The sequence below is a fragment of the Salmo salar genome, chromosome ssa04 (genome assembly GCF_905237065.1).
Source record: "Salmo salar chromosome ssa04, Ssal_v3.1, whole genome shotgun sequence".
Taxonomy (NCBI): Eukaryota; Metazoa; Chordata; class Actinopteri; order Salmoniformes; family Salmonidae; genus Salmo; species Salmo salar.
Window position 1 is genome coordinate 22605259 of NC_059445.1, and position 27718 is coordinate 22632976.

General features: G+C 47.4%; 1 protein-coding gene across 10 annotated transcripts in view; it reads right to left on the reverse strand.

Moving 5' to 3' along the window:
* The window catches only part of fat1a (FAT atypical cadherin 1a), a 93684-nt gene that overhangs the window by 15805 nt on the left and 50161 nt on the right, over window positions 1–27718 (reverse strand). For all 10 annotated transcript variants that reach the window (XR_001328235.2, XM_014195248.2, XM_014195253.2 and 7 more), the window contains 10 exons: window positions 19433–19708; window positions 18373–18583; window positions 13050–17123; window positions 11880–12076; window positions 11263–11416; window positions 8767–9000; window positions 3081–3470; window positions 2399–2613; window positions 1261–1398; window positions 736–879 (listed from right to left, as the gene is read on the reverse strand). Coding sequence is in view for 9 of the 10 variants with exons in the window: in XM_014195248.2 (XP_014050723.2) it covers window positions 736–879; window positions 1261–1398; window positions 2399–2613; window positions 3081–3470; window positions 8767–9000; window positions 11263–11416; window positions 11880–12076; window positions 13050–17123; window positions 18373–18583; window positions 19433–19708 (6033 nt within the window). In the remaining variant the exon portion in view is untranslated. The remainder of the gene's footprint in view (window positions 1–735; window positions 880–1260; window positions 1399–2398; window positions 2614–3080; window positions 3471–8766; window positions 9001–11262; window positions 11417–11879; window positions 12077–13049; window positions 17124–18372; window positions 18584–19432; window positions 19709–27718) is intronic.

Genomic DNA, 27718 nt, shown 5'->3' on the forward strand with positions numbered 1-27718 from the left:
GTTTCTCCGAAATTACATTTCTGGTTTTCACTGTCGGCTCCTCAAAAGTAAAGACAGAGATACCTGACAGTGTAAAGACAGAGATACCTGACAGTGTAAAGACAGAGATAACCTGACAGTGTAAAGACAGAGATACCTGACAGTGTAAAGACAGAGATACCTGACGGTGTAAAGACAGAGATACCTGACTGTGTAAAGACAGAGATACCTGACTGTGTAAAGACAGAGATACCTGACTGTGTAAAGACAGAGATACCTGACTGTGTAAAGACAGAGATACCTGACTGTGTAAAGACAGAGATACCTGACAGTGTAAAGACAGATACCTGACAGTGTAAAGACAGAGATAACCTGACAGTGTAAAGACAGAGATAACCTGACAGTGTAAAGACAGAGATACCTGACGGTGTAAAGACAGAGATACCTGACGGTGCATCATCTATCCTTATTTGCCCAATCGCTCCCTCCTCTCGTCTCTCCCTTCCTCCCTGATACAAAAAAATGTAGCTTTCCTCCTTATTAACGCTCATCTTTCAAATCATTACACCTTCAGTCATCTCACCCCGTCTTTCTTCACTTCCACCCCTCATCCCTCCCTTCATCTATCCTCTCCTCTCACCAGCTCTTCTCACCATCTTTACCAGCACCTTTCCCTCTATACCACCTTCCCTACCCTCCTCCCTCCCGCTCTCTCCTTCCATCCATCCATCCCTGCCTCCTTCCCTCTCTTCTCACCTGGATGATGAGGCTGTAGTTGGCAGGGGAGAAGAGGGGCGGGTTGTCGTTGACGTCAGACACGTCGATGTTGACCGTGGCGCTGCTGGAGCGGGCCGGAACGCCGTTGTCCGATGCCATCACCGTCAGGGTGTATCCCGATGTCTGACGGGGGAGGGAGAGAAGAGGGGTGGGGGCGAGAGAGAGAGAGAGAGAGAGAGAGAAAGAGAGAGAATTAATACTTCACTCGGTACTGCTTTTGTAAGCGATAATGCAAAGCTGACTGGTAAACTGTATCTGCTATTAATTTAGATTGCAGTGTACAGTGCAATTAAGGTGCCACTGAAGACAGAATTAGATGCCTACACACACACACACACACACACACACACACACACACACACACACACACACACACACACACACACACACACACACACCCCCAACCCCCACACAGACATGAACTTCACAGACATTTCACAGCTATGCATTTGAATGTATTTACATCAATGCCCATCCATTATAGAGATGAATGTTTCACCATACCGTCTCTCTGTCTAGCTGGCGTGCCACTTTGACCTCTCCCCTGATTGGGTCAATGGTGAAGGGACTGCCCTGGTTCCCGTCCACGATGGAGTAACGCACGTGGTTACAGGCTGGCCCGTCTGCATCCTCCGCCATCACCTACGACCCGGGAGAACAGGAGAGAGGAAGAGTCACGACCAGCCGCCGAGGACGACCCACACACAGGGTGTAGACTTACATACACACACACCTGCTCTGACACGAGACCACGGGACACAGATGTTCACACACACGCACACACACACAAACCTGGGCTGTATAGAAAACGGATCCCAGGGGAAATCAGGGGGACGGAGAGGATTCGCACGTGTGTGACACGGGGCAGGTGTAGAAATCCCATTTTTAACCACGGATCATTTCCATTCGGGTTGATTAGACACAGTTGATAAATGGACACGGGGGGGGGGGGGAAGAAAGAGGGAGAGGAGGGGTGAGGGAAGAGGTGGTGGGATGTATAGAGAAAGGGGAGCGAGAAAGGGACGGCTCAGTGAGTCACCCGTCGTTAACTCATCAGTGTGTGTGCGTCTGCTAAGGTAGGGTGAACACGAAGAGAGGAGGACCTCATTTAACTCTGCTACACCAGCAGGTGATCTAACACAGCAACTGATACGTGACGGACAGAGAGATACAAAGAGAGAGAGCGAGAGAGAGAGCGAGAGAGAGAGATACAGAGAGAGATACAGAGAGAGAGATACAGAGAGAGAGATACAGAGAGAGAGAGAGAGATAGATAGATACAGAGAGAGAGAGAGATAGAGAGAGATACAGAGAGAGATACAGAGAGAGAGAGATAGAGAGAGAGAGAGGAAACTGAAAGACTAGTTAAGATAGAGGGGTGAAATAATGGGATACGGTGTACAGTGATTGAAAAGGTATTTTAGGAGGGGGAGGGAAACGGCAGAAAAATGACAGAAAAATGACAAACGCGACAGAAGCATTTTGCCACAGTAGGGGAATCCAATTAAAAAACACTTCTAGGTTCGAACGCAAAGCAAACAAACTGTAATATATACATTCAACAAATTTGTATGCTTTTTTTTCTAGTCGGAAGGGAAATACCAGACCAAACGATCAGAACGGTCACTCATCGGTCAACTCACCGCCACCACCGTCTTGCCGGGCTCGGCGTCCTCGGCCACCACGGCGGCGTAGGTGGCCTGGCCGAAGGCGGGGCTGTTGTCGTTGACGTCCGTCAGGTTGATGTTGACCGTGGCCATGTCGCTGAGCGGCGGCGCGCCCCCGTCCGTGGCCTCCACCGTCAGGTAGTACTCGTGGGACGCCTCAAAGTCCAGCGGCTCGATGACGAAGATGTCACCTGCAGGGGAGACGGAAGACGGAGAGGGAGGATAGGTTACGTTAACCGTCCAACGTACACGACAGAAATGTCATCTGCTACGCAGGTCGACGTTTACTGAGCGATTTCCCCTTAGATAGGCCAGCTGCAAAGTCAATACTGGCTCTATTGCAAAAATACAGGAAAACAAAACTGAGCTTTTTTTGGTCTTAAGTAAAGGTCAGGCATTAGGGTTAGTAGCGTGGCTAAGGTTAGGGTTCAAATCAGATTTGATGACTTTGTGGCAGTGCCAGCTAGTGACCACTCTGCAGAGCTGCCTCCAGAACAACATTCATTACGAAAAAACGCTAACCTGCTACAAATACACACAAAGAGGTTGGAGAAGATGATAGTCATACTTTGTGCCCCGGGTGCCTGGGGAGACACATAAAGAAGAGGGGAGAGGTGGAGAGGTGGAGAGGTGGAGAGAGAGAGAGAGAGAGACATACCAGTCCGGGGGTCGACACTGAACATGCCGTGCTCGTTCCCGCTCACGATGGCGTAGGCGATCTCCCCGTTGGCCTCGATGTCCCGGCTGGCGGCGTGCACCCTCAGCAGCTGCGTGCCCACCGCCACGTCCTCCGAAACGCCCGCCACATACTCGCGGTGCTCGAACACGGGCGGGTTGTCGTTGATGTCCAGCACGGAGACCGTGACGCGGGAGAGGGACGAGAGGCGGCGGGGGGAGCCTTGGTCGGAGGCGCGCACTTTGAGCTCGTACACGGCCCGCGCCTCGCGGTCCAGGGGCTTTTTTAATGCGACGACGCCGGTACGCTCATCCACGGAGAAGTGGCCGTCGGCTGAGTCGGCGAGGGAGTAGAGGATGTTGCTGTTCAAGCCTGGGAGGAGACAGAGAGAGATCATGTTGACAACATATAGACTAAAACCAAGGTAATGTGTAGAGTGATAATCTGATATAAGAACAGTATACTAATGTTCTTCTGAGTGGCAGTTCATTATCGCTTTGTGGCAGTTCATTATCGCTTTGTGGCAGTTCATTATTGCTTTGCGTTTGTTGGAAAGGAAAACCGTAAACAATCCAAACGTCATCAGCCTGTACATCCTCAGCAGTACAGCCAACACGCAAGTCACGTCGCACCTTGTAATAACACCTTGCCGCTTCCCGACAGGGCAGTCCAAAAACGAGACAATAACCATAATGCCTTTTTTGCAGGTGGCCCACATCTCTCTCTCTCTCACACACACACACACATTCCCCTCCTCTGCGCATCTCATTACGACTAAAGAGACTCGGGCCTGCGTCCCAAATGACACTCTATTCGACAGTGCACTACTTTGGACCAGGGCCCTATGGGTCAAAAGTAGTGCACTATAAAGGGAACAGGATGCCATTTAGGATGCAGATTTTGTCTGCGGGAGCCCGGTTTACTGCCACCTGTTGGTCCCGGTCACCATCGCTTTAATCAGACCAAATTACTCGGCAGACGGAAATTGCTTGATGACGTTTAAGTGGATCGCGCCAAACCAATAAGCAATCTCGACTCACGCCACCAGACGAGTATACTTCATATCCAGTCTCCTGGAGGTTTTCTCCAAGACTCAGGGTCTGATTCAACCAGACCTGATGTTGCAGTGTTTATGCTGTACCTTATAAAACTGCTATTAAAAACTACGCTACTACTTTTATCTTGCATCCCTATCTGGTATCTAAAACCAGTCTGCCATTTTACTTCACCACACGCCAACTAAATGTTCACATGCTAACTGACTAAGTCCAAATTCTGCACCGTGCGTTTGATTGAACTGCGCCTTCTGAGGAGAGCATTCGTTGAACCTTTATCGACAGCGGTAGCAAAGACGTTCCTCCTCAAACCAAAGTGTCAAGAAAGCTTGTTTACGTCTAGTATGAGCCGCAAGAACTCTGTTTACCCAATCAAACGAGGGACAGCACAGACAAGGAATAGACAGAAAAGAAACCACTTCTGAAAGTAACAACTGTGGAGAGATGGGAATAGATAAGGTGATAGAGAGGAACGAGATAGGGGGATAGAGAGGAACGAGATGGGAAAAGATAGGGGGATAGAGAGGAACGAGATAGGGGGATAGCGAGGAATGAGATAGGGGGATAGAGAGGAACGAGATGGGAAGAGATAGGGGGATAGAGAGGAACGAGATAGGGGGATAGAGAGGAACGAGATGGGAAGAGATAGGGGGATAGAGAGGAAAGAGAGGGGGATAGAGAGGAAAGAGATAGGGGGATAGAGAAGAAAGAGATAGGGGGATAGAGAGGAAAGAGATAGGGGGATAGAGAGGAAAAAGATAGGGGGATAGAGAAGAAAGAGATGGGAAGAGATAGGGGATAGAGAAGAAAGAGATGGGAAGAGATAGGGGGATAGAGAAGAAAGAGATGGGAAGAGATAGGGGGATAGAGAAGAAAGAGATGGGAAGAGATAGGGGGATAGAGAAGAAAGAGATGGGAAGAGATAGGGGGATAGAGAAGAAAGAGATGGGAAGAGATAGGGGGATAGAGAAGAAAGAGATGGGAAGAGATAGGGGGATAGAGAAGAAAGAGATGGGAAGAGATAGGGGGATAGAGAAGAAAGAGATGGGAAGAGATAGGGGGATAGAGAAGAAAGAGATGGGAAGAGATAGGGGGATAGAGAAGAAAGAGATGGGAAGAGATAGGGGGATAGAGAAGAAAGAGATGGGAAGAGATAGGGGGATAGAGAAGAAAGAGATGGGAAGAGATAGGGGGATAGAGAAGAAAGAGATGGGAAAAGATAGGGGGATAGAGAAGAAAGAGATAGGGGGATAGAGAGGAAAGAGATAGGAAAAGATAGGGGGATAGAGAAGAAAGAGATGGGAAGAGATAGGGGGATAGAGAAGAAAGAGATGGGAAGAGATAGGGGGATAGAGAAGAAAGAGATGGGAAGAGATAGGGGGATAGAGAAGAAAGAGATGGGAAGAGATAGGGGGATAGAGAAGAAAGAGATGGGAAGAGATAGGGGATAGAGAAGAAAGAGATGGGAAGAGATAGGGGGATAGAGAAGAAAGAGATGGGAAGAGATAGGGGGATAGAGAAGAAAGAGATGGGAAGAGATAGGGGGATAGAGAAGAAAGAGATGGGAAGAGATAGGGGGATAGAGAAGAAAGAGCTGGAAATAGAGAGGGGGATAGAGAAGAAAGAGCTGGAAATAGAGAGAGGGGATAGAGGAAAGAGTGAGAGAGAAAATAAAGAGAAAAAGAGAGATATATAGAAGAAACAGAGAAAGGAATGTGTCAGCATAACTTCTCCTTTTAACGCCAATTATGGTCACCAACCAGCTTCCTGGTTTGTCTGGTTCTTTCCCCCAGACCACTTTGAGAAAAACGACGCCATGGCAGTGGGCACACAGCAGGGGCAGTGACGCGTGTAAGTTTGAAAGTGTCAAACATCTTCAACCCAAATAAGCCGGTCTAGATAGCACAACTGGTGCAGGGAACTGGCAATACTCGAAATGTGTCAATATTTGAAGCAAAGAGATACTCAAGTCTCAAATGTTGATGATCCCCCCCCCCCGAATAGTGAATGATTCCTCTATCTATCTGACAATGGATGTCTGACACGTACGCACGTGCACACGCCAGACAGTGGAGTTATGCATACTGATGAATCAGTCCAATGGCAGCTGGCTGAGTGAGAGAGAGGACTGTGTGACCTGGACTGTGGCAAAACGGGTATCTTGTCTGGTCAGAGTCGTCATAGATGGTATTGACTTTGTTATTTCTCTGCAGGGCAGTGTGTGCGGGACTCTTCAGCTATCCTGGCAATACGGGCATACATCCGCCAATACACCTTTTACAAGGCTGGTGATAAAGATACAAACTACAACTACAGATCTGTGTATGTGATACCAACACGTGTGAAAGGAATGCAAATCTCTCTCTTTCATTTCAAAAGGGCTTTACTGGCATGGGAAACGTATGTTAACATTGCCAAAGCAAGTGAAATTGATAATAAACAAAAGTGAAATAAACAATAAATAATATATTTTTTTAATTAACAGTAAACATTACAGTTCCAAAAGAATAAAGACCTTTGTCTATATACAGTGTTGCGATGTGCAAATAAAGTACAAAATGGAAAATAAATAAACATAAATATGGGTTGTATTTACAATGGTGTTTGTTCTTCACTGGTTGCCCTTTACTGGTCACAACTTGCTACTGGGCACACTGTAGTATTTCACCCAATAGATATGGGAGTTTATCAAAATTGGATTTGTTTTCGAATTCTTTGTGGGTCTGTGTAATCTGAGGGAATTATGTGTCTCATACATTTGGCAGGAGGTTAGGAAGTGCCACTCAGTTTCCACCTCATTTTGTGGGCAGTGTGCACATAGCCTGTCTTCTCTTGAGAGCCAGGTCTGCCTACGGCGGCCTCTCAAAATAGCAAGGCTATACTCACTGAGTCTATACATAGTCAAAGCTTTCCTTAAGTTTGGGTCAATCACAGTGGTCGGGTATTCTGCCACTGTGTACTCTCTGTATAGGGCCAAATAGCATTCTAGTTTGCTCTGTTTTTTTGTTCATTCTTTCCAATGTGTCAAGTAATTGTTTTTGTTTTCTCATGATTCAGTTGGGTCTAATTGTGTTGCTGTCCTGGGGCTCTGTGGGGTCTGTTTGTGAACAGAGCCCCAGGACCAGCTTGCTTAGGGGACTCTTCTCCAGGTTAATCTCTCTGCAGGTGATGGCTTTGTTATGGAAGGCTTGGGAATCACTTCCTTTTAGGTGGTTGTAGAATTTAACTGACCTTTTCTGGATGTTGATAATTAGCGGGTATCGGCCTAATTCTGCTCTGCACGCATTATCTGGTGTTTTACGTTGTACACAGAGGATCTTTTTTCAGTATTCTGCATGCAGTCTATATTTGGTCTCTCTCCCTCCAGCTCCAAATGATCCAAAATGCGCCTCCGGCTAAAATTGGGGGAGGGAGGGGGAGAACCTAATTTCTCCTCTCCTCTTTTCAGATATCCTTTAAGTTCGCACGGAGGTAGGGCAGACTTTAGGAATTCCGTGCTAGTGCCTCAACCCTGGGGGAAGAGCTGTCGAAAAAGCAGGCCCCCTTTTGCGCTTCGACTTTCTGAGCGAGTGAACGAGCGACCCAGTTCTTACATCCCATTCAATCTGTCAAACTGTCAGTTTACCAGAAGGACTGAGAGAGAGGGAGGACGGGGGTGAGGAAGGGAGAGAGAGAGAGCTTCTCTTCAGCCGTACCTAGGCTTTGTGAAGGGAACACGCTGACACGCTCCCCTAGCCTAGAACGCCTTGCCCTGTAAGAGGAGTCATTACCAAACGCCAGTCAAAGAAGTCAAATTGGTAGTGCCTCTAAAAGTGGCTTGCTAATATCAGAGCTCTTGAGTTTAAATATGGCCACCACACTAACGCTTTCAACTGTCCTCCATTTGAGGGAGTTTTCGTTTTAAAAATCGGCTGCTCCTGCTTAGGTGGGTTTCCTGAAACGTGAAGCAAACATATGCCACATAGCAGACGCTTTTATCCAAAGCAACTAACAGCAGTGCATGCATACATTTTTCGTATGGGTGGCCCCCATAAGCGCCATTCTCTACCAACAGAACCGCACAGGACGACAAACACAAAAAGACTATGAAGAGAATGCATGTGTTGTGACTGACCCACCGGCAAATGGCAAATAGAAAATGGCCATGAGGCCTGCTCAGAATCGAGTGCTCGAGGAGAATCGTATTTCATCCTTGAAACATCATCGCTTTGCGCCAAAATAGTCTGGTGTAAAACGGAGCGAGGATTACTGTGATACTGTGGAGTCAGCGTTGCAGCGGAAAAGCAACGCGCCTTTATTTCTCAAACAATTCTATCTGTATTTTCTCAGCAGAAAGATGAATTATTAAGTGACTCGCCTGTTCACAAATAAAGATGACGCGGTTCAAATTCAACTAAGTTTACTGACGGATAACGTCGAGCTCCACAGTGGCCATCAGACACGGGCAGAGTGAGTAGTAAAACGCAACACACTGCGCGTGTGCACAATGTGTAGAGCACCAGGTGTACAGCACTAGATCAGAGAGCTTAGCATTGCCTGGTGGAAGACTGGTCAAATAAAGAACAATAAAACAAACAGATCAACTAATTTGTAAAATAAACAAACAAACGTACCGGTGTCGAGGTCAGTGGCGAGCAGCCGCGCCACGAAGGTGCCGACCTCCGTGTTCTCGAAGACGGTGATGGCGTACGGGTCGGAGGTGAACTGTGGCGCGTTGTCGTTCACGTCCTCCACGGTCAGGTGCACGGCCGCCTCGCAGTAGCGCCCGCCGCCGTCTAGTGCCCGCACCGTCAGGCGGTACTCCTCCTGTTCCTCGCGGTCCAGGGGCTGCTGGGTCTTCAGTTCACCTGGGAAAACGGAAGAGGAAGAAAGGCACATGTCAATCAATGGGGCAGGCAATCACACACAAGCATGTGAATCACACACACACACCGTTAAACGCAATGACACACACACACACACACACACACACACACACACACACACACACACACACACACACACACACACACACACACACACACACACACACAAAGGCTTATTAAAAGTTATTGAAATCCACACACACTTTTCCACGGTATGGCGCCTGCGGGATGCACTCTTTAAGAAAGGTCATGTTTGACAAGGACAGATAGTGTTAGAACTGCATCCTCCACCTACCCCACGCCCTTTCCAAGAAAGCATCAACATAAAACGCAAGTGAAGCTAAATGTTCTCTGAGCCGTTTAGTTCGGTGTAGACTGACCCTAGAGCAGGGCTGTCAAACATAAGACGATTTAATGGGGCCCGCGGCTGGTTTGAGTAACCAAAAATTACTGAAACCGAATCGATACCGTGTACAAACGACAATGGACCTACGTGTATGAAGCCTCTCAAGATAATTCACTCTGTCCAGCGTGTTAACAATCACCAAAATAAAGGTTAGGGTTAAGGTTGGGGGAAGGTGGTCTGTAACTAGGGGAAATTTCACCTGAACATTTAGTTTCCCGAAAACCTTACAAACTTGTCATGCTCATCTCCGTACACCTCTATTTTTAAGTTGGCATTATCCGCTTCAGTGCGTTCAAAAGTAACACGCTTCACACAGATCACTGAGTCAGACGTGTGTGTGTGTGTGTGTGTGTGTGTGTGTGTGTGTGTGTGTGTGTGTGTGTGTGTGCGTGTGTGTGTGCCTGCATTCGGGCCTGTGTGTGTTATGAGACCTCATATCCTCTCGTATGCCACAAACCCCTTCCCCTGATCCAAGCAGCCGACCCACATCCAGACAACTAATGGTTTTCAGAAGAGGATGGAGAGCATACATAAATAATTGACGGAGAGGAAGAGAGAAGGGGGACGAGGGAAAACGCAGGAGGACAGGAGTACTTGGCAGCTAAGAGCAGCTAGGAGGTGTCCTGGGATGTGCCGCACGTCAACATTACCGGGGCCTCGCTGGACACACACAAACTGTCAATACCAACGAAGCCTCTTAGCGTTCCTCGCATGCAACAATCCTGCATCTCGGCATAAAAAACAGGACCCCCCCCCCCCCTCGCGATACTCTTGACTTTATCCACTCTGCAACAGTAGCTCTCCTTCTCCTTCAATTTGGGCCACACTAAAAGAACTGGCCGGATTTTTCCGCTCTTCTTCTCTCCCTCTTCGCCGGCTCATATGGAGGTATCAAAGTACGTCTGAACTTGAACCACAACAAAGGGACTGTTGTTTTGTTGTAAAAGTATGTCTCTAGCCTACTCTACACTGCTGCTGTCTTGTTTCTTCATAACCCTCTCTCTCCCTTCAGAAATAAACCAATGTAGCGTTTCTTTTTTTAGCGTGGGAGTTAATGGGAGCTAACTGGCATTGCGTTATCTAAGGTCGGACTCGTGTCATTGCATTTTGTCTCCACTTTCTGCAGAGGAGACTCGAAAACTTCAGGCGTGAACAAAGTCGATTGTATGTTAGATGAAACGTGGGTTCTTAGCGCCATGGCTCGCTAACCCCTCCGGGGAAATGTTCTGGGGCAAAATACATTAAAAAGAACCATCAAAAGGATGCGACGTAAACAAAATCCACCTTGCCACTAGGGACACACACACACACACACACACACACACAGGGGTGGATGGATTAGAATTCGATCAGAAAGTGTGCATGACTGGCGTCCACACTGAGGGGTTATTACCGTGTCTGTTTGTGACGATACAGAGGGAGGCAAAAGACAGGGTCCTTGAGTGTAGTGTTGTTAGGGTCACACATCAAACCATGGCATTGTAAAACTGGTGTGTGTGTGTGTGTGTGTGTGTGTGTGTGTGTGTGTGTGTGTGTGTGTGTGCGCGCGAGTGCGTGTGTATGTGTGGGTTAGTGTCGCACGTCATGCTGCCGTCACGCACCCATGGACATTTGATAGTCATAATAACCTCTGACATGCCGTGAATACAAACTGGATGAATGCGAGCGCAACGCAGCCATTTGAAATGACTTGAATCGACTCTACATCGCGGCAGACATGGACCTGTGGTTATTTGATTTTTGATTAGCTGTATGGTAGCGTGGGCAGACTAGTCAACACACCGAGTGTGTTGAGGTGTAACACAGACAGAAACAGACAGACCAACACACACACACACCTGTGTCGGGGTCGATGGTGAAGAGCTCGGCTCCCGGTCCCTGGAGCTCGTAGGAGATGTGGGCATTGGAGCGGATGTCTGCGTCCGTGGCCGAGACCTGTAGGATGAGCCTGCCGGCTGGGAAGTCCTCGGGGACCCTCTCTGTGTATAGGGACTGGGGGAGCGGAGAGACGGAGAGGGGAGAGAGAGAAGGGGAGGACGAGAGAGTGCGTGGGAGGGAAGAGGGGAGAAGAGGGGAGAAGAGGGGGAAAAAAGATTGATGGTAGGGGCGGACAGAGAGAAGTAAAGGTAGAATAGGCAGAATTCAATAGGTATATTAACAAGAAGGGAGGAAAGGGAGAGAGGTGTAGAACGAAAATACATTTACATCGACAGCAGCACCATCATTGTATGGACTTAACACAATCAGCAACGGAAATACATTATCTGGGGGGAAAAAGCCCTTGATGTAAGAAAATTACCCCTTAATATCCTCTTGCTTTCTTCGACGAGGAACCTTTCCAAACCTCTTATTTTCCTCCCTCCCTCCCTCCCTCCCTCCCTCCCTCCCTCCCTTCTCCCAGGTACTTGTCATGTACCTCCACACGCAGATAACACGGCCCGCCTTCTCTCTTTACCTTCTCGCAAACAGGGCTGTTGTCGTTGGCGTCCAGGACTTTGACCTCGACCACGGCCTTGGCGGCAAAGGTGCCGTCGGTGGCGGTGATATTTAGGAGGTAGTTGTCGCGCTCCTCGCGGTCCAGCGGCTTCCTGACAGACACTTTCCACTCGTTCTGGAGGTGCTCGATCGCAAACTGTCCTAGAGGGTCGCCTCCTGTATGGGGAGAGAGTCATTGGGGAGAGTTAATGAGGAGCGAGTCATTAGGGAGAGTCAATGGGGAGAGTGCCATTCAAACTAATTAACAATGCACCACAATACCCTGCCTCTGCTTTCGAGAGGGCTAGTGGTTTTGTTTGTGTGTGTGTGTGTGTGTGTGTGTGTGTGTGTGTGTGTGTGTGTGTGTGTGTGTGTGTGTGTGTGTGTGTGTGTGTGTGTGTGTGTGTGCACATGTGTGCATCTCAAGGGTGTGTGTGTGTTTGTCTGTTTGTGGACTGTACTGAATCATACATGAATGACGGAAATAAATATAAATAAGATGCATCCTTTCTATCAGGGTTAGTCTTGGAATCAGAGAAGATCTTGTCCTGTGAGTGGTAGCGAAGCTCTAAGAGGAACTGTATCCATGTCTACCAGTTATCACATCCTATTTCAAAAGCTGTCCGCTGGTCAGAGTCGTGCTCAACCCCGGGATCTTTATAGTGCCTGAGCAAATCTACCTCAGGTAGGGTTCATATTATACATTTATCATAACCACTTCAAATTGCAGACCAACGTTCATGAAGCAAGTATGTTTGGTACACAGGAGACCGCAATAAGGAGGCGGTTTTTGCGTAGTAGGAAATGTGAATCCAAGCTAATAATGAGAGCTCATTTCTAAAATCTCTGGTTATTACATGTGGCATAGTCATTCTTAATCCGCTAATTAGCGTTATCGAGATAATTAAACATGACCTATATATTTTCCTTGAGCTATCACAAATTAGTCGATTGAAAGTGTTTACAGATAAAGAATGTGCATTATATGTTCAGAGAGCAGATATCATCTCCCTATTTAAGCGGGTGCAAATGTCTAATCCTCTTTTGAGCAGTGTTTATTAAAGCGGTTTATTAACACAAATGGGGAAGTCTATAAGGCCATGAGCTGTGAGCAGAGCAATCACTGGAATTGTTAGAGATAAAATCTCACCTGTGATAAAGTAGTTGACTTGTTTGTTGATCTCCTCCGTGTCGGCGTCCGTGGTGCTCAGGATGGCAATGACTCCACTGGGCGGAAGGTCGTCTTCGCTCACCGTGCCCTTGTAGATCTCGGCGGTGAAGCGCGGTGGGTTATCGTTGACGTCGGCCACGGTAACCTCCACGGTGGTGCTGGTCACCAGCTGCACCTTGTCTCCGCGGTCGGTGGCCAGCACGGCAATGGTGTACTTGCTGGTCTTCTCACGGTCGAGCTCTTTCAATGTTGTCACCCAGCCTGTCTCACTGTTGACGGCAAACAGCTCCGAGATCTCAGCTGAGGTTTGTTTGGGGTCCAGGCTGTAGATCACTTGACCATTGGTGCCTGAGTCCTGGTCGGTGGCTTTGACCTGGATCACCGGCGTGCCATCTGGAAGGTTCTCCACCACGACCGCCTCATATGGGTCTGACTCAAACACAGGCTTGTTGTCGTTGAGGTCCTTGACCTGGATGTTGACGTCGACAGACGCCACCGTTTCGTAGCCCTCCTGTTGGCTCTGGGCTTGTAACGTGAGCTGGTACCACTTGGTGGTCTCGTGGTCCATACTCTTCTCCAGCTTCAGGGCCCCGGTGTCCCGATCCACCACGAAGACCTCATCATGGTTACTCTCCGGGGTGTTGCCCTTCACTAGGCTGTAGAACACTGGTTGTTCACTCTCCGCCTGGATAACGTCAATATCCGTGCCGATGGGCATGTCTTCGGCGATGGTGAACCGGTAGTGTGGCTCTGCGAACTTGGGGATCGGTACCTCAGGGGCCACTATCCTGATGTAAACGCGGACGACGGATTGCTTGGAAGGACTCCCAGCATCCTTTGCCCTAACGTAGAAAGCGTAGAGGTCATTTTCAAGTCCGATGAGGCTCTCTTTGGTGACAATGACTCCACTGAAGGGATGGATTTCGAAGTTCTCTTCCACGTTTTCCATGTCGGCTTCGATGGTGTAAGCGATGTCGGCATTGCTTCCCTCGTCCATGTCTGACGCAGCGATTTTTACCACGGTGGTTCCCCTGGGGACATCCGATGCAACATTGGCTTTGTACTCCACTGCCCTGAATTGTGGGGCATTGTCATTGATATCTGTCAAAATCACATTAATAATGCAGAAGCCTACTTTTCCCCCACCGTCCTTTGCCATGAGCGATATGGGGATGACCTTCTCAATGGCGTTCTCGCGGTCTAGGATCTCAAGGGTGAATATCTCTCCATGTTCATTGACTGAGAACTTGTCCTTTGCAAAATCGTTGACAATGTGGTAAGTTAGGCGCCCGTATGTGCCAGCGTCTTCATCTGTGGCTTTGGCCTCCACCACTAACGTGCCGACCGGCGAGTTCTCAGTGAGTTCAACCACATAGTCGAGCTGGGGGAAAGTGGGGTTGTGGAAGTTGGCACCGTTGACTGTGACTTTGACCACGGCCGAGTTCCTGAATACACCGTCTGACACGGACACGTTGAGGTTGTACATTGGCTCCATCTGTAGCTTACGGTGGTTGGAGATGATGATGGCCCCAGTATTTTTATCCATGGCAAAGTTCTGGTCCTTATTGCCAGACAGGATGGAGAACTCAAGCCTGCCGGCGTCTGAGCTGTCGGCGTCGGACGCCTGGACATGGGTGACGAAGTGACCGCGGGGGGCCAATTCGCTGACCGTGGCTTTGTAAGAGCTCTCAGTGAACGCTGGCGCATTGTCATTCAGGTCAGTGACATCTACGGTCACAGTGACATCGCTGGAGAGGGCAGGCACTCCTCCGTCCACAGCGCGAACAGTCAGCTTGTGTTGCTGCTTTTCCTCCTGGTCGAGCATGCGAGCAGTCCAGATGATTCCTGAGTCACGGTCAATGCTGAAGTAGTCTGAGCTCTTTTCCTTGTCCTCAACTAGCTGGTAGAAGAGCACTTTGTTGTTGCCAGTGTCAGGGTCTGTGGCGGCGACTTGCAAAACTACCGTGCCGATGAAAGAAGCTTCAGAAACACTTGCATTGTAGGACTTTAGTTGAAAGACAGGGGGATTATCGTTGACATCTTCCAGAATGATATCGACAAAGACATCAGCGTGGGCCCCAGTTAGTGAGTCTGTGGCTCTGACACTCAATTTATAAGCGGGGTGGGTCTCAAAATCCAGAGGTTGGATTACATGTATGACACCTGTGTTGAAATTGATGGAAAACTGACTGAAGGCATCTCCCTCAGAGATGGTGTATACTATCTTGGGGCCTTCAGAGTCAGTAGCCTGGACGTGAACTACAGGTGTGTGTAACTGGATATTTTCAGGGATTTCGATGCTGTAGAATGGCTTCTCAAACACTGGCATGGCTTTGTTTACTATAGTTATGGGCACTTCCACTTCTGCCGAGAGGGCTGGTTCTCCTGCATCTTTGGCCACAACGTTGATGACGAACTCACTGTTGAGGGAGTCTTTGTCTAACTGCTTTTTGAGGGAGATTTCTCCTGAGGGGCTTATCTGGAAGTGCTTGTGGTGTTCTTTCAGGTGGTAATGGATTTCTGCGTTTTGACCCATGTCCCCGTCCACCGCTGTCACCTGGTGGATGGCCTGACCCTCCTCTGCGTCCACCTGGACCAAGGCTTGATAGGGCAGGTTGACAAACATGGGCTGGTTGTCGTTCACATCTTCTACGGTCACCATCACCAGAACGTGGGCCACTTCGGAGGAAGCGTCCTTCCTGGTCACCTCCACGACGATGTCGAACATGTCCTGCGCCTCACGATCGAAAGGTATCCCCGTGGTGGAGAGCACTCCAGAAGTGCGGCTGATTTGGAACCTCTTGTCTGGGTTCAGGATGGTGTAGAAGAGGGGTTCGTTGACGTGGTTCCCCACAGAGGCAATGACCGCTAATGTTTTCTTCTCAGAGGAGTTCTCTTTGACGTAAGCCTTGTAGGAGTCCCTAGTGAACTTCAGGCTGCTCTCCTTGTTCTCACGGATGTTGATCTTTACCGACGCTGTTTTGGCGAACCTGCCATCCGAGACCCTCACCCTCAGCTCGTACCTGCTTCTTAGCTGGGTGACGTTCTGGATAGTGATGATGCCTGTGTTGGGATCCATCTTGAATTTCTCCCCGATGTTCCCCTCTGAGATGGAGAAGAAGAGTTTGGAGTTTGGTCCGGAGTCGGCGTCTGAGGCTTTGACTTTGATTACCTCGACACCTTTGTAAGTCGGCACGATCACTGATGTCTCGTAGAGCTCCTGGCTGAACTGCGGCGAGCAGTCGTTGACGTCGATGACTTCGACGGTCACGTTGGCGGCTGTCTCGGCGAACAGTCGCGGCATTCCGAGGTCATGGACCTGAATGGTGAAGCGGAACCCACTCCTTTGTTCGAAATCCAGAGTGGTTGTCATTCTAATGGCTCCCGTACTTGAATCGATAGCAAAGTAGTTGTGGGCGAACGGCTCGACGATCTGATAGACCAGCATGGCGTTGGCATCGCGGTCAGCATCCGAGGCACGGATGACCAGCGGGGTGTTTTCTCTGGTCAAGACCACACTGTTGACGGGAGCCGATTCGCTAATCATGCCTGTGAACTCTGGCTGGAGGAAGATGGGGGCATTATCATTCTCGTCCTTCAGGTGAATCAGCAGAGTGGTGTTGCTAGCAAGACCTGCCATGTTGGTTCCCTGGATGGTAAGTCTGTACTCAGGGGTACTTTCATAGTCCAAAGCCCTTGAAGTTACAACCACACCGGAGTGTGGGTTTACATCAAATGTGCCGTCAGTGTTTCCACCTTTGATTTGGTAGAACACAGAGGACTGGCTGGTTGCTGAGATCATGGTTACAAAACTGCCGGGGAGGACCAATTCGCTGACCTCTGCAGAGAACTCCTTCTCAGTGAATCTGGGGGTGGCATTGTCTGACACGGTGACAGCGATGTGGACGTTGGCCGTGGCAGTCAGCGAGGGCGTTCCTTTGTCGGTTGCCTTCACAGCTAGTTCAAACTGGTTCTTGCTGCTTCGGTCCAGCTCCTTTGCCACGGTAACAGTGCCCAGCACCGGATCAATGGCAAATGAGTTTGCAACATTGCCTGTTTAAAAAAAAAGAACACAAACAGATTTATTAATGTGGTTGCTATGGCATTGGTTTTCATTCCAGCCTGAACTGTGTGTCTCAAACATTAAAGCCAGGGTGTAATTTTAGACTTCTTGATTACCATAAATTGAATTAAACTAGTCAATGTTCGCGCCCTCGAGGAAATCTAATTAGCATAATAAAAAAATCCCCATAAGAATCTGTCAGTTTAAGCTAGAGGGTAAGTTTTTTTGCAGTGGATGCATCTCAATCCACTGCATCCACCGATGTCGCAGCTGAGTATATATGGAGACTGTTTAGAGACAAAAATAAAGGGTTAGATACATATCCTATATCTTCCAGGGTATAGGATAGACACTTTAGAACAAACTTCCTTCAGATTTTTTTGGGGGGGACTATCTGTTGTTACATGCCCGTGAATCTGTTATTCAGTGCTTTTGTTTGGGCTAATAGCAATAGAACCCCCCCCCCCCTTCAGTCTAGACAAGCACCCCTTCATTCCCTCACCCTCCAAATGGCCATGGCTCTCGATAAGCATTCATGAAGATTGCCTAATTTTGCACACTTTCCAATTACTCTAATGAAATTAAATGCTAATTTCCCCTCCAACACTCAAACTAATCCACAACCGATGGACATGGCCGCTCTGTGTTCTACACCAGTCCACCTCTGATTTGAAAACCTGACTCATTCTCCGGCAAGACACATTTCAATTAGCTTGAGTCATCTCAACTATCTGAAAAATGTACATCCTAAACAAAGAACCCAGCCAATGACTACATGCCCGACCCTCTCCCAAAACACAGCTTATTTACAGGGAAAACAATGGTGGGAATTTCAGAGGGGGACATCGGCCAAACTCCCACGTTTTGAGATCCCCTGACAAAGTCGTCAAAGTTCTCCTGCTTTGTGTGAAGTATTTCATTCATGACCGAGGGTCAGTGGGCAGGGGACCTCTGGATACCCTGCATACATTTTCCCCAGGCCCCTTGTGTTGGTAGCGCTAACTGGGCTGCTATGCATGCCTCTACCATGACCAGCCAGAGGCTAGCGAATGCCAGTATGGCTGACATGTTACGAACGTTTCCCCTAAGTACAGATCTAGGATCAGCTTCCCCTCCTCAAATCCTAACCTTAACCATTAGTGTAGAAAATGCAAAACTGACCCAAGATCAGCATCTAGGTGCAAATTCATGCTACTCCTAAGAATGTAGTCTAGTGCCCCTGTGGAGCTGTTAGCCTACCTGACTCGATGCTGTAGATGATCTCTGCATTCTGTCCCTTGTCTTTGTCCAGGGCGGTGACCTGGAGGACTGCCGAGCCCAAGGCGGCCGACTCGAAGACGCGCCCGGTGTAGGGCGAGCCAGCGAACCACGGCGCGTTGTCGTTGGTGTCCCCCACGTCCACGATGACGCGCACCAGGTTCCTCTTGACAGGGATGTCCTGGTCACGTACCTGGGGAAGGGGGAAAGAGAGAGAACGAGACAGAGAGAGCGAGAGAGACGCCGAGAAAGGAATAGGACAGAGGCGGAGAGACAGAGAAAGAGAGAATGAATGAGATGTAATACAATCTGAAGAAAACTCTTCTTTCCCTCAACAGTAACTTTATTAAAACAACAAACTCATAAAATCATACAAATAACAACAAAAAGTTCAAAGTAACTATTTTTCTTCATTTGTCTCAATTCCCAGTGATCCAAACAAGTAAACAATGAATGGGGGGAGGAATCACTTTGGATGGGTGCTGCATGGTTAGTTTCAAATGGCAAATACCAGCAAACAAACAACTAATCAACACAGGCTGACTGCCCATCTGTTGGAAATGGAGAGTGGCTGATTGTGAGAACACACACACAGTGGCTGAATAGGGGAGAATGTTCTTAAAATGCTAGTACTCTCTCAATGGAGAGGACCAAACTAAACCTGTCTCAATATGCTATCAGAACACTTATTGAGACTGCTACATACAGTGGCTGAGTAGGAGCGAGTGGTCTGAAACCTCTGTGAGCCACTTTCTCCATTGAGAGAGTAACAATCAAACCTTTCTTAATATGCTGATAGAACACCGACATTCCTTTTACCTGCTCTGTTTCTATGGTGATGATATAACGACGTGTTTTCCGATTGGCTGGGCGGGTTTGTTCAGGGTGTACAGTGCATGTGTCCATTGTCTGAGCACCACACCCCTTTGACCTACTTTGACCAGAGCTCTAGCAAGGTCTTACAGCACACTCAGCTCAGACGGCAGAACAATAACACACATTATTAAATAGGTAGATTCTAGAAAATCCGTAACATCCGTACCATGACTGTGAGTGTGTGGCGTCGCATGGTCTCGTGGTCCAGCCGCTCGGCCGTGTAGAGGGCGCCGGTGCCCGGGTCCAGACGGAACTTCTTCAGGCTGAAGGGGTCGGTGCTGCTCAAGAGGGTAAAGGTCAACTTGTTCTTATCGTCTTCGTCCGCGGCGCCGATCCGGAGAACCTCGGTCTCTGGCGGCGTGTCCTCGGCCACAACCACCTCGTAGCGCGGCTGGGAGAACTGGGGCCGGTGGTTGTTGGTGTCGATGACACGGATCAGCACCTGGTGGGAGGAGGGGAGAGGGATGGTGGATGTCAGTGTGGTGAATATTTGAGTCAGGGTCAATCTGAGAGTAATGCATGGTGTTGTTGACTTTTTACTGTCTCTCAGTCATTGTTTCTCTGTCTCCATCCTTCACTCACTCGCTCTCTTTCTCCATTCCCAAAAGTGCTCTTTACATTCTCTACTTCCCTCTGCCCATCTCTCTCTCCCTCCATCTCTCTCTCCCTCCCTCTTTCTGCCTTCCTGACTCCCTCTTCTCCTCCCTACATGCCTTTCCATCCATCTTTCAAGTAATGAGCAGTGTTCGTGTAGATACAGACCACATCAATACATATAATGCCTTAATATAAATATTTTCACCCGATGGCCACTTGGCACCGCCGACAAGGAAAACAGGGTTATCCCACATTGATTTCTTAATGCATTCAAGTGAAGACGTGTTGAGGGAGCATTGAGGGAGTGTTAAAGAGGTGGTAATAAAGTTACAGGTGACCGCTTGATAAATGACATCAAAGTAAGCCATCAGTTGTGAAACCTGAAATGCATTTAGAAATATATTCCAGATTCAAATGGTGTTCAACTATTTATCACACCGACAATGCGGGTTTCATAGTTCAAGGTGGAAGATTGATTATGAAGAAAACAAATCTGCTAATACATTGAGGTACACTTTAATAGGAATTTCAAAAAATGTTGACAAATACAGTGCATTCGGAAAGTATTCCGACCCCTTGACTTTTCCCACATTTTGTTGGGTTACAGTCTTATTCTAAAATTGATTAAATATTCATAAATCTACACACAATAGCCCATAATGACAAAGAAAAAACAAGTTTAAGAAATGTTTGCAAATGTATTAAAAATAAAAAACAGAAATACCTTATTTACATAAGTATTCAGACCCTTTGCTGTGAGACTCGAAATTGAGCTCAGGTGCATCCTGTTTCTATTCTCCTACATTCATTTCACATTTCCACAAATTTCAAAGTGTTTCCTTTCAAATGGTATCGAGACTGTGCATGTCCTGAGCTACAGGCAGTTAGATTTGGATATGTCATTTTAGGCGAAAATTGAAAAAAAGGGTCGGGTCCTTAAGAGGATATGCTGATAGAATTTATGCAGCCTTTACCTCCAATTTCCTTAAATTGACAAAGCGAAAACCAAAATATCTTTACAAAAGTATTTCAGGCCCTTTGCTATGAGACTCGAAATTGAGCTCAGGTGCATCCTGTTTCCATTGATCATCCTTGAGATGTTTCTACAACTTGATTGGAGTCCACCTGTGGTAAATTCAATTGATTGGACATGATTTGGAAAGGCAAACACCTGTCTATATACGGTCCCACAGTTTATAGTGCATGTCAGAGCAAAAACCAAGCCATGAGGTTGAAGGAATTTTCCGTAGAGCTCCGAGATAGGATTGTGTCGAGGCACAAATCTGGGGAAGGGTATCAAAACAATTCTGCAGCATCGAAGGTCCCCAAGAACACAGAGGCCTTCCTCATTGTTAAATGGAAGAAGTTTGGATTCTCTAAAACTCTTCCTGGAGCTGGTCGCCCAGCCAAACTGAGCAATTGGGGGAGAAGGGCCTTGGTCAGGCAGGTGATGGTCACTCTGACAGAGCTAAAGAGTTCCTCTTTGGAGATGCGAGAACCTTTCAGAATGACAACTATCTCTGCAGCACTCCACCAATGAGGCTTTTATAGTAGAGTGGCCAGACAGAAGCCACTCCTCAGTAAAATGCACATGACAGCTCGCTTGGAGTTTGCCAAAAGACACCTAAAGACTATCAGACCATGACAAACCACATTCTCTGGTTTGATGAAAACAAGATTGAACACTTTGGCATGAATGTGTCCAAGTGTCACGTCTGGAGGAAACCTGGCACCATCCCTACGGTGAGACATGGTAGTGGCAGGATCATGTTGTAGGGATATTTTTCAGCGGCAGGGACTGAGACCAGTCAGGATCGAGGGAAAGATGAACAGAGCAAAGTACAGAGAGATCCTTGATGAAGTTTTTGCTTTCTCATCATGAGGTATTGTGTGTAAAATGTAATCCATTTTAGAATAAGGCTGCAACTTAACAAAATGTGGGAAAAGTCAAGGGGTCTGAATACCTTCCAAATGCACTGTACATTTATGCACACAACCTCTGATAAAAGTGCCATTGCGTATTTCCATCACACAGCATCATACAAGTACATTTTCCATACAAAGACAGACCCCCCCCCCCTTCATACAAAGCATCACATCCCTGGTCCCTAAACTGTCAAATTCCAGCGAGTCTTGTTTTATCAACATCAGCCACTCGTCTGCTGGACTTCCGACAAGGGATTAGGACAAGCCGACGGAATGGCTGTGGCGGTAGCTGGCCCGGCGGGGGCTTTTCCACGGCAGAACAAAGGAAAACACAGATTAGACACCTGGATGCCAGCCACCAGGGGGCAGTGTCCCACATGGGAATAACACACATCCAGCTGGAACTCATACACCTGAATTCCACCATATAGGGCCAAGCCGAACTGAGCCATACTGGGCTGGCCTGGTTGCACATCCACCATAGTCGTTGGAAGCGTGCTGTAAAAGACAATGTGAAAACAAAATATTTGAGGCGGTACGGTTCAAATCAAATCAAAGGTCGCATGCACATATTTATCAGATGTTATTGCGGGTGTAGCTGAAACGCTTGTGTTCCTAGCTCCAACAGGGCAGTAATATCTAACAATACACACACAAATCCAAAAGTAAAAAAGAGGAATTAAGAAATACAGAAATATTAGGACGAGCGACGTCAGCGTTCAGGCCTATAGTATGAATTGTACTTTAGAGGACAGAAATAGGCAACTCTCTCACTGCCAGAACCTCAGCTCTTCTACGCCATCAAAAATGTCCGTTGGTACCTCTTGACAGCAATGAGAGCATAGAAAGCACTGCCAGCAGAGTGCAGGAGACAAATATAGCCTAATCTGACGGGTGCGATAACATTCACAATCTGTCGTGTGCTGTGAGGTTGGCAGGGCTGACTGGGTTCACAGATGCAAGCATTGGGGAGTACAGCTATTGGTTACATACTAGTTAGGCAGTGCTTAAGCTTCAGAGCTGGCAGTCTCTAATGTTAGCGGTATGCTAACAGTCAAGAGTTGTACCAGTCTGCTAGTGGATTGGATGAAAGTTAGCTTCAAATTGATATTATTATCAGTCCAAGTAGAATTGTATACCGTTGGGTACTGTACATTGCAACTGTACAGTTGTATCTCTAATCTACCCCTCTCGCTTTCTCTCTCATACAGTTTCGTAAGGAACTGGCTGTTATCTAGATGCAGGCACGTCCACAGATAGGGCTCAACCAGTGCCCAAGCACCTGCCCTTTTGCCCTCCTATCAATTACTTTTCATTTTAAATTTAGATTCTCTTTTCATTTTATTTTGAAATGTAATGACGTGTTCATCAAACGAGCAAATTTCATAAGCTCTTGAATCTCTGAAATGTCCCCCCTGCCCAGCCTGAAGAGCTCACTCGCCTGACTTGCATGCAGTGGCCACTGGCTGCGGGCGCAGGACGGGGAGACTTGAATACTGGTAGGAGGCTACTTTAGAGTTGCATCTGTCATATGTGTCTCCCTCAATGTTAGGGACAAAGAACGGGGCAAACTTGACTGCTTCTTAGTAACAGGCAGACGTCAGCAGCAGAACAAACTCACATCAAGTAAAAAACGAGTTGGTTTCAACAGCATAGCTAACTAGCTAGCATATTTACATCATCATTCGCTCTGATCGGCCGAGAAGACACTCTTTTCCCAATGTCAATCATCTCTCGTCATCTGGCATTAGCTTGCTTACAATATGTGATGTTGGCTGTTGTCTTAGAAAATAAATAGGCCTATACATTTAGACATTTTGGCTAGAGAGACATTTGGTATGAATTTTGAGTTGTGAAAGTTATTTTTTGACAACCTAAAGATCTGTGCACGGCCCTGTCTAGATACTTCTTGAAACTGTCCTCGGTGTGACCCTAAAGGGGTCCCCAGTGGGGTTTGTGTTATGGATTGGACCCTGTTGGCAGCCCACCAGTCTCTCTCTCTAGGCGCATCGTTTCATGTCACGCCAGACGTCACACTGCCTAAGGTCCCTGGGGCCTCTGCGATCCAGTTTGCGCACACACACACACACACACACACACACACACACACACACACACACACACACACACACAACGCGACTTGAGCCCCTACACAATGCGTTTCAATCTGGACGGTGGCAGATAGCGCAGCGAGTAAAAGGAGGGACCTTCACAAGCGGCTGGGCCTAGGAAAAAGCTATATCAAAACAAACAACAAAATCAGCCTACCACTGTTTCCAATGGCTGTCATGTTTATTATCAGACGAAGTCCTCCCAGATTGCACTTCCTAGGGCTTCCACTAGATGTCAACAGTCTTTAGAAAGAGTTTCAGGCTTGTTTTTGGAAAAATGAGCTACAATTTGTAGTTTTTCTAAGTGGCTCCCATTTTGGCTGTAGTGTTTTCATGCGTGAGGATGAGAGCGCGTTCTTTGTTGTTTATCTCCAGTAAAGACAATAACGATTCTCCGTCTTAAATTGTATTGTTTATTTACGTATTATGGTACCTGAGGTTTGATTATAAATGTTGTTTGACTTGTTTGGAGAAGTTTATTGGTAACGTTTGGGATTCATTTTGTATGCATTTTGAAGGAGGGAAACCAGTGGATTATTGACTGAAGCACGTCAGCTAAACTGAGTTTTGGGGATATAAAGAAGGACATTATCGAACAAAAGGCCCATTTGTGATGTAGCTGGGACCTTTTGGAGTGCCAACAGAAGAAGATCTTCAAAGGTAAAGCATTATTATATCGCTATTTCTGACTTTCGTGGCGCACCTGCCTGGTTGAAAAATGTTTTTCATGCTTTTGAATGAGGGGCGCTGTCCTCAGATAATCGCATGGTGTGCTTTCGCCGTAAAGCCTTTTTGAAATCTGACACAGCGGCTGGATTAACAAAGTGAAGGTTTATTTTGATGTATGACACTTGAATTTTCATGAATGTTAAATATTTCTATTTCTGTAATTTGAATTTGGTGCTCTGCAATTTCACCGGATGTTGTTGAGGTGTGTCGCTAGCGGAACGCCTGCGCCAGACAGGTTAAATTGTTTAACTTGGGTCAAACATTTCGGGTAGCCTTCCACAAGCTTCCCACAATAAGTTGGGTCAATTTTTGCCCATTCCTCCTGACAGAGCTCGTGTAACTGAGTCAGGTATGTAAGCCTCCTTGCTCGCACACACTTTTTCAGTTCTGCCCACAATTTTTTTTATGGGATTGCGGTCAGGGCTTTGTGATGGCCACTCCAATACCTTGACTTTGTTGTCCCTAAGCCATTTTGCCACATCTTTGGAAGTATGCTTGGGGTCATTGTCCATTCGGAATACCCATTTGAAACCAAGCTTTAACTTCCTGACTGATGTCTTGAGATGTTGCTTCAATATATCCACATAATTTTCCTCCTCATGATGCCATCTATTTTGTGAAGTGCACCAGTCCCTCCTGCAGCAAAGCACCCCCACAACATGATGCCCCATGCTTCACGGTTGGGATGGTGTTCTTCGGCTTGCAAACCTCCGCCTTTTTCCTCCAAACATAATGATGGTCATTATGGCCAAACAGTTCTATTTTTGTTTCATCAGACCAGAGGACATTTCTCCAAAAAGTACGATCTTTGTCCCCATGTGCAGTTGCAAACCGTAGTCTGGCTTTTTTAATGGCGGTTTTGGAGCAGTGGCTTCTTCCTTGCTGAGCGACCTTTCCGGTTCTGTCGATATAGAACTAGATACTATGGTACCTGTTTCCTCTCTTCACAAGGTCCTTTGCTGTTGTTCTGGGATTGATTTGCGCTTATCGCACCAAAGTATGTTCATCTCTGGGAGACAGAACGCGTCTCCTTCCTGAGCGGTATGACGGCTGCATGGTCCCATGGTGTTTATACTTGCGTACAATTGTTTGTACAGATAAACGTGGTACCTTCAGGCGTTTGGAAATTGCTCCCAAGGATGAACCAGACTTGTGGAGGTCTACAATTCTCTTCTGAGGTCTTGGCTGATTTCTTTTGGTTTTCCCATGATGTCAAGCAAAGAGGCACTGAGTTTGAAGGTAGGCCTTGAAATACATCCACAGGTACACCTCCAATTGACTCAAATGATGTCAATTAGCCTATCAGATGCTTCTAAAGCCATGACATCATTTTCTGGAATTTTCCAAGCTGTTTAAAGGCACAGTCAACTTAATGTATGTAAACGTCTGACCCACTGGAATTGTGATACAGTGAATTATAAGTACAATAATCTGTCTGTAAACAATTGTTGGAAAAATGACTTGTGTCCTGCACAAAGTAGATGTCTTAACCGACTTGCCAAAACTATAGTTTGTTAACAAGACATTTGAGGAGTGGTTGAAAAACAAGTTTTAATGACTAAACTTCCGACTTCAACTGTAGAAAGGGAGAGAGGGATATTGAAAGAGAGAAAACGGCTGAGAGGAGAGCCTGAATCACGATTAGCATAGGGAAAAAGAGAGGGAGAGATAGAAAGAAGAGAAATAGAAGGTGACATTCAGAGAAAGAAAGAGATAAATACATAATGACTCAAATATGAAGAAATAGTGGAAGAAATGGTTCCAAGAGAACAAACCGATAAAGGAGGGGAAAACGGACAGCAACAGTGAGAGAGAAAGCATGAAAGACAAATATGGAAAGTGAAAGAGAGAGAAAGATGGAAAAAGAAAACAAATGGGAGCTGAGGCAGATTGTGGACAGAACGGCCTGAAGCACTACTGCAGAGCAGGAGGATGGCATGGGGGGCTGGCAAGGAGGCAGGGGAAAGGAATGGAAGGGGGCGGCCTGGCTGGCACCGCTCCCTGCCGATGAGGTGCCAGGATAGAATGTTGCTCCGCCCCTGCCTCGGATCAGCTGACCCCAGAGATAGGCAAACAGAGAGACAGGCAGGTCGTTTGGTAGGTAGGTATAGGCAGGCGGACAGGAAAGAGAGAGCGAGAGAGAGAAGACGGACAGAAAGACAGAGACTCCCACATAACAGAACACCACACAGAAACACTTTACTTCACTATGGTGTCACTTAGCCAGTCAGAGAGCTAAGAACCGGTCAGCTAGGCAGCTGGAACAGGCATATAAGCCTAGGTCAAACCACAACTGCACAACAAACAACACTGCGAGCGAGAGCCAGCCAGCAACTTCCGAGAGGGACAGAAAGGGAAAATGGTGCCAGATAAGAAAAAAAAGAGAAAGCAAGAGATCACACCTCCCCCACACAGACCTCTAATGCAGACCCGTGCTCGGCGTTCAACATGGTACACGTGAGGCAGAAAGACGGCACCGCCCTCGGCGGGCGCCATGTCCGGGTAGGGTGGGCTATGATGCCCCCCTGCCAGGTGGCAGGTTTTTGGGTCCGGGATGTTGGCACGGTCCAACCTGTAGCTACATGCTTCTCAAAATAGGATTAAAACTGAACACAGCCAACAGAGGTTCAGTGTTTCTTGTTTAGGCTTTATTCTCCCTCAACAGAATAAAGAATAATAATGATCAGTGCATGGTGGGACTGAGAGGGAGGGAGAATCTCGAATTTGGAAGGGAACAGAGAGGGAGAGAGAAAGAGAAATGGAATTGAGAGATGGATTGATTGATAGAAACCGAGCGAGAAAGACTGATAGAAACAGAAAGAGAGAGAGAGAAAGAAAGAGGGAGAAAATAAGAAAACAAACAAACGCATTCCTTGGAGAGAGGAAGAAGGGAGGAGAGAGGAAGAAGGAAAGAAAATAGGCCGGCTAGTCTGGCAGAGGCAGACACCACATGACTTTGATTTGAAGGAAAAGATAAGTGAAACTTTGTGTGTGTTCCGTTTCGACTAAACGAACGGCATACTCCCGACCACAGGCTAAACAGCACACCTCCGTCACAGAAAATAAAGTACCCAAAACATCCCTTTGTA